Source organism: Aethalodelphis obliquidens, unplaced genomic scaffold, assembly GCF_003676395.1.
Source record: "Aethalodelphis obliquidens isolate GAN/ISIS:26980383/991018 unplaced genomic scaffold, ASM367639v1 scaffold72, whole genome shotgun sequence".
Classification (NCBI taxonomy): Eukaryota; Metazoa; Chordata; class Mammalia; order Artiodactyla; family Delphinidae; genus Aethalodelphis; species Aethalodelphis obliquidens.
In genome coordinates, this window is record NW_020838016.1 from 3,851,855 (window position 1) to 3,858,799 (window position 6,945).

At 47.3% G+C, this 6,945-nt stretch overlaps 1 protein-coding gene across 1 annotated transcript in view; it reads right to left on the minus strand.

The window, feature by feature from the left end:
- MSL2 (MSL complex subunit 2) overlaps positions 1-2,014 on the minus strand; it is a 36,837-nt gene extending 34,823 nt beyond the window's left edge. Inside the window, exon 1 of the mRNA XM_027091568.1 lies at positions 701-2,014. Coding sequence (XP_026947369.1) covers positions 701-842 — 142 coding nt within the window. The 5' untranslated portion in view covers positions 843-2,014. The remainder of the gene's footprint in view (positions 1-700) is intronic.
- Positions 2,015-6,945: the final 4,931 nt, after the last annotated feature.

Consider the following 6,945-nt stretch of genomic DNA (forward strand, 5'->3'; position numbering starts at 1 on the left):
AGCATATCTTCATCTCTCAAAAATAACTTGAAAATATCCTGCCCAGCACAAAGTAATACCTCTTGAACAAAAACACCGAAAATAACCCTCTACCAGGCCACAATATAGTAAAACCACCAAAAAACGTAATCCTGTAAAAAATCCCACCAGCTAAAATACACTGAACCATCAGTCTGCCCTGGCTCACTGTTTATCGTCAAACTGTCAAAGCATTAGAAGAACCCGGGGGAAAAAGTTCTGCAGCGACTTCACCGGCTATACCACCACCCACACACAACACGTTTGGGGAAATGCAAACACGCCACATGTAGGTGTTTTAACCAGGTTTAACCACGTTTAAACAAGGTAGGTATTAAGTCAGCTTTGGTATCAAAAGCTTTAAAAAAAAAAAAAAAAGAAGAGGGACAGCAACACAGATGCATATTTCACCTCTTAAAAAAAAAAAAACACCAGAAATGACCCAAGGCGAATTTAAGAGTTTTGAACGAGGCCGCTGTACAGAGCGGTTTGGAAGGGCTCTGTCTTTCTGAAATGCCGGAAAAAAGTCCTCTGCCGAGTTTCAAAACTAAAGACCGCAAACTACCGCACAAATAATAAAAGTTTAATACAAACTACCCCTCCGTCAAACCGTTTCTGCTACCATCGCCCTGAGTTTTTTTTAAAACAAGCACTGAAAGGGGAACAATAAAAAGCGTCTCACCGCAAACGCAGCACGAGAGGGACTGTCGGAAGTAAGGCAAGAGCCTGTTAATCTCTGTAAACGCCTTGGGGTCTCCGGGGTCGTAGTTGAGCACTAGGCGGCTCGCGGAAATGTAGAGAGCAGTAGCATTCACGGGGTTCATTGCAGACACTTCGACACTGTTGGCTCTCGGTTGAAGAGAAATTCCGGATCCACCTTTGTAAGCAGCCAGGAAACAATGGCGAATTTGCAACAATTCGGAGGAAATCGGGGGAGAACCACTGGCCAAAGTTGTAACCAAAATCCGTACAAGTTTGTAGAGCCGTAGCAGTCCTCCCACACATGGGGCCTTGGCGCCCCTCCTCCGTCCCTGAGATTTGCAGACCAAGGGGAAAAAAAAAAAAAGAGAGAAACCAGCGTTCGAGTTTGTCCCGAGCGGCCGCGGGGCGCAGAACGCGGCGGCTTCGGCGCTCAGTCTAGCCCCGCGGCTCGGCGGGCGGCCTGCGTTCGAGCTGCATCTCGGGACGCGAAGGCACCTCCTGTGGTCGAGCTGGGCGGTCGCGGGAGCAGGCCCCGGCCCGGTGCAGGGGCGGGCACGCTTCTCACGGGCTGCAGGGCCCTTACTCCATCACAGCGCCCGGCGCGGAGGCAGCGGCGACGGCAAGGACTGCGGTGAGGTCGTCGGATTCCTCGATCTAGTGCACCGAGCCGCGGCGGCGGCGAACGTGGCTGCTGCGGCTGGCGGAGGCCGCCGCCGCTCTCTCCATATCGGACACGCCTGGCTCTCCGCCCCGGCGATTACAGCCCGGCAGTTCCCTGAGGTGGCGAAGCGGACAGGAGAGGCCCCCGCCCGAGAGGGGAGGGCCGGGGAGGAAGTGCGCGGGCCGGCGGCGGCGGCGGCGGGAGAGGGCGGGGAGCAGGCCCGGCCGGGCCGCGGCAGCGGCCCTAGCTCCTCAGTCGCTTACTCCGAGGTCACCAGGCGCAAGCGCCGCCCCCTCACTGCCCGGCCATCTTCTCCGCGCGGCACACACGGACGCCTCCTCCGCCAAGCACCACGGTCGCCGCCGCCCACGGCGCCCACCCGGCCGCGGCACAGGCTGAGGCGAGCGCTCACACCGACAGGCCCCGCCGCCGCCCAGCGCACACAGCAAGGCCCCGCCGCAGGCCCCTCCCCCCGTGCCTCGCCGCCCTCACCCCGACTCCACGCGCCACTCTAGCTCGGTAGGGCCCGGGCTGCTGCGGCCTTAATGTATCCCGCGGGCTGTGCGGCGCCTCAGACCCTGCCGGCGACGACGACCGTTACCCCAACGGGCAAAGCCACTGTCATCCCCGAGACTCCCCCGCCGCCGTCGTCGCTAGCGCTCGCACGCATGCGCAGACCACACTCTCACCCCTCCCCCCCGCCCTTTGCTTTCCCTTCGCTTCCCTTTTCCCCTGCTTCTCCTCTAAGAGCCCCCTCCACGCCCTCCCAGAGCTACCGGCTCGCTCTGCGCATGCGCACTCCACTACCCAGCTCCACCGCCTTTCACCCTTACGCGTGCGCTTTGACCGCCCACCCAGAAAACCGGATAAACACATCAGCCCGCTCACGCCAGCCCCTCCCCACTGCCAACCCACCCTGAGCTCATTGCGCATGCCTGGCTCTCCACTTACGGCTCTCTGTACAGAGCATGCTCCCGGCGAGCCGCCTGCTCTTTCCGCCCCTCCCCCATGCGCTCTCAAATTCCCTCTTGGGCGTGTGGGTTGTGGTGAAACATTCGTTAGTTGACCCATCTTTCCCCAGTGTGAGCTGTAGGCTTCTCGCACTACACTGCTTCTTCGGTGTCCGCCAACGCGGAGGCCCTGCTGGGTCGCGCCATGTGGCTCTCTGCGCTGGCGCAACGCGGCCTTTCCTCGCCCTGGCTGACCGCGAAGTGAGGAGGAAGCCCCGCACCGCCCGAAGCCCCGCCCTCGCGGCCTTTCTCCTGGAACCGCGCTTCCCGGCCGCGGAATGGGCGCTGTCGCCCCGACACTCGCCCAGCCCAGAAGGGAGGCGACGAGTGACGTGGCTGTACGCCCAGCGGGCGTTCGAGCTTCAGGGTTTTGGTTGGGGCCGCGGCCCGCGTCGACGGCAGCCTGAGGCCTCTGAGGCCCGGGCAGGCCGTCTGAAGCGGCGGTGCCCGGACCCACCTGCCTCTCCCGCCCGTCCGAGCGGGCTCTTCCTGCGGCCTCTGGTCCTTGGAGTCCGACTGACGCGGACAGCCCGACCTTCCAGGGGCACCGGCCGGGACTGCACAGAGCTCTCCACGAGAACAGAGTGCAATTTAAAAACAAAACGAACCTCTATTTTAGCTCCTTTAACAGACCTAGCCCCTCTGTGTGAACAGATCTCTTAAAGAACCTATGGTCCTGCTTTAGAACCCAAATCCTTGAAAGTATTATCTTTTTTTTAAACAAGTTTTGGCCTTGTGTTTTTGCAGGAGACCAAGGACACTGAGATATAAATAAACAAAGCCTAAATTAACGTCTGATTCCCCTCCCCTCCAAAAGGACAAAACCTTCTTTAAAAATAGAAACAGCGTAGGAATCATTATCTCTGGATACACCAGAGCTCTTCAGCATAATTTTTTGCCCATAGTAAATGCTCTACACATGTTTGCAAAGTAAGATTTATGACATGTAAATCTTTAGCGGCACAAATACCTGTTAGTTTTAGAGGCTTGCCACTTAGAGTAGAAATGAAGAGTTAAGATAAGGCAACCCATGTAACCTCTGATATATAATTTTTATTACCATTTGAGAATAGGTTTATTTTCTTTACAAGTCCTAGCATATTATCAGTATGTATTAAGCAAAAATAATTATTTTCCTAGTTTTGTAAAACGAACAAAGCTGTGCAAAATATATTTGGTCGTCATTTATCTAGAAAATGACAGTCTATAAAATTCACTCTTTTTTAAAAGCCTCATCATTTTTTTTAATAAGAGATCTTAGTTCTAAGTTCACTTTCAGATAAAACTGTTATAAGATACAGTTCTATTTCTATTCCAGACTCTTAAGTTCTACAACACACAGGTTGTTCTTCCCCAGAGGACCAACACAGAGAGTAAAATAATCAGCACTGTTTCCATTCAGACAGTATAAATTAGCAGTCACCCTAGGCAAGTGATTACTTGCAGGCCCTTAACATTGCTGATTTTCTCATAAACTAACTTTTTAAAATCTCTTGAGATGTGCGCATCAAATTAAGATTAATTCTATTGATGGTTCGTGTGTGAAAGAGAGACAGAGAGAGAGGAGACAGTTCTTTTATAGCTTCTGAAATTGGTTGCAACAGGTGATAGACTATGGCACTTAGAGGCAAAGCCTCTCCACACTGAAGTATACTCCCTGTCTAGTAACTATTCGCTCACTTGAGGTTTGCCTAAAAAGAAAACAAAAGAACGGTTTATATAAAAAAAGTGCTTGGATCAAATAGGAGAAATCATACATAACTCAAATTCCTTAAACTATCAACCTAGGGTAATTTTTTTCATAGTTTGTGTTTAATTATTATTCAGAAGTAAAAGTGTTAAAGTTGCCAGATCTAACAATAATATGAAATGCCAGTTTAAAAAAATTTTTTAACTTTTTATTTTAGAATAGGTTTGAAATTACAGAATTATTGCACAGATAGTACAGACAGTTCTCGTCACCCAATTTCCCCTATTACTAACATCTTACCTTAGTGTGGTACATTTGTCACAATTAATGAACCAATAGGAATACATTATTATTAACTAAAATCCATATTTTATTCATATTTGTTCAGTTGTTCCCTAATGTCCTTTTCCTGATCCAGGATCCCATCCAGGATAGCACATCACATTTAGTCATGGCTCCTTAGGCTTCTCTTGGCACTCAGTTGAATTTTCATTTCAGAGAAACAACAAATACTTGTTTCCTTCTTATTATCGTCTTTCCTACCCATTTTGAATTAAAGCTTCCCTTTCTGTCTTCTAAGATTTCCATGTGCTTACCTCTATCATTGCACTTATCACACTAAGTGGCAGTTGTTGGTTTAGCCCTGTCTTCTCCCTATTATACTATAACTGTTTTCTGCTCTTCTCCCTCTTTGCCTTTTATCGTCATTGCCTAGCACAGGGTTTGACATATAACAGGTACTCGGTAATTGTTAAAATAATGACAGGGACTTCCCTGGCAGTCCAGTGGTTAAGACTCTACGCTTCCAATGCAGGGGGCACGGGTTCGATCCCTGGTCAGGGAACTAAGATCCCACATGCCACAGCGTGGCCAAAAGATTAAAAAAATAGTAAAAATTAAAAAAAATAAAGTAATGGTGAATTACTAGAAACGCGATAATGTAAGTAAACACCCCAGTACAGTGTGTGGTGAATAATAGGCATGGACACATGTTGGCTTCTCCTTGGGGAAAGACATAAAATGTCTTACAAATTTAAAGACGGTTCTTACATCAGCTAGATCAACGTCAATTCTAAGATCCTTAATAAAACAAGAAGTGTGGATTGATTTGAAACACTCAGAATAATCAATCAACAAGTATTTATTGATTGTACTCTAGCACTTTGGGGATAATAAAATAAATGCAGAAGTAGTTGTAGTTATACTTTCAAAGAACAAAGATCAGGCTGGCAGCAACTCAAAGGGATTTTCTGAGGGGTTAAGCCCTTTACAAAATTGTGAAATAGTTGTTTACCTTCTTTTCTCTTCCTCTTTCACTCTCCTTCCTCTGCCCCCTCCTTCTTCTTTCTACACCAAAATCTACCTAGAAATAATGTTCCCTCTTCCCTGGTTGCATTCTCCCTCACTACCTAGGGTCTCCACTCCAGTGCCTTTGCCATTATAACCATCTGTTGTCTGTGTCCCCACCAACCCAAATTTATATGTAGAAATCTTTTTTTTTTTGTCCGTGTCCCTTGGCATACGGGATCTTAGTTCCCTGACCAGGGATCGAACCTGTGCCCCTGCAGTGGAAGTACAGTCTTAACCACTGGACCGCCAGGGAAGTCCCTATATGTATATAGAAATCTTAACCTCCAATATGATAGTATTACAAGGTGGGGCTTTGGGAGATAATTAGGTCATGTGGGTAGAACCCTTAAGAATGGGATTAGTGCCGTTATAAAAAGGACCCCAAGAGAGCTCTCACTCTCTCTGCCATCTAAGGATACAACAAGAAGTCAACCATCTTCAGCCCAAAAGAGGGCCGTCACCAGGTGATCATGCTGGCACCTTGACTCACACTTTCAGCATCCAGAATTGCAGAAATAAATATTTATTGTCTAAGCGGCTCAGTTTCAGTTTATGGTATTGTGTTATAGCTGCCCAGGCTCACTAAGACATCATCCCTACCAAATTTTAACAAGTGCTTAATCTATTGTCATCTGGAAAGAAATCAATCCAATTAACCTCAATCTATGGAGAGTGATAATAGCTTAATCTAACTTCCAACAAATCTTTGAAGACTGGCCAGAGCAAATACCTCTTTATGGGGAACAGCAAACCAGATGAACTTAAATGAGGACCTAATCCAAACCAATCCTCTTCTTTCCGACCTCCTCCTGAAAAGGTGCCCCTCAAAAGAACCATATCCCTTTGCCTATCAATTCCTGTTGATATTTTTTCAATGAATTCTTTTCTAAATCCATACATATATCCATTCATTTCATCCAAAACATTTATTTAGCAAGTCTAGCACCTATTTATTTTATATCTCAAATATTAAAATTACCTTCAGCTTTTTCATCCCTAACTCCAGCCCAGATAAAGCAGCTGCTTTGTTGTTCATCCGCCTAGCAGAGTGCCAGACACATACTAAGGTACCTACTAAATGTTACTGTTTTTATTCCTTAAGACACTTTCAACACTATTCAAATGCCTATTAAATTTGTCCATTCATTTATGCAACCAACATTTATTGCCAGTTATATGCCAGGCATTCAGAATACAAAAATGAATAATTCAACAGTTTCCAGCCCTCAAAGAGTTCACAGTCCAGTTGCAGTGGCAGCTATGTAAACAGCTAATTTATAATTCAGAGTGGTAAGGATTTAGGGATGCACTTGATGCAAATCTAAAGTATCTTAGTAGATATTTCTGTTACACTATGGGTTAAACAAACTTGTGTAGACTTTCCTGGGAAAATAACTGCAATTATTCACAGCATTGTTTCTAAGAGAAAATGTGTTCTGCATTCCAAACAGTCAATTTAAAATTGAATTTTTGGAATACAGCCTGTTTGTCCCTGGGGGCTGTCTATGTGGCCA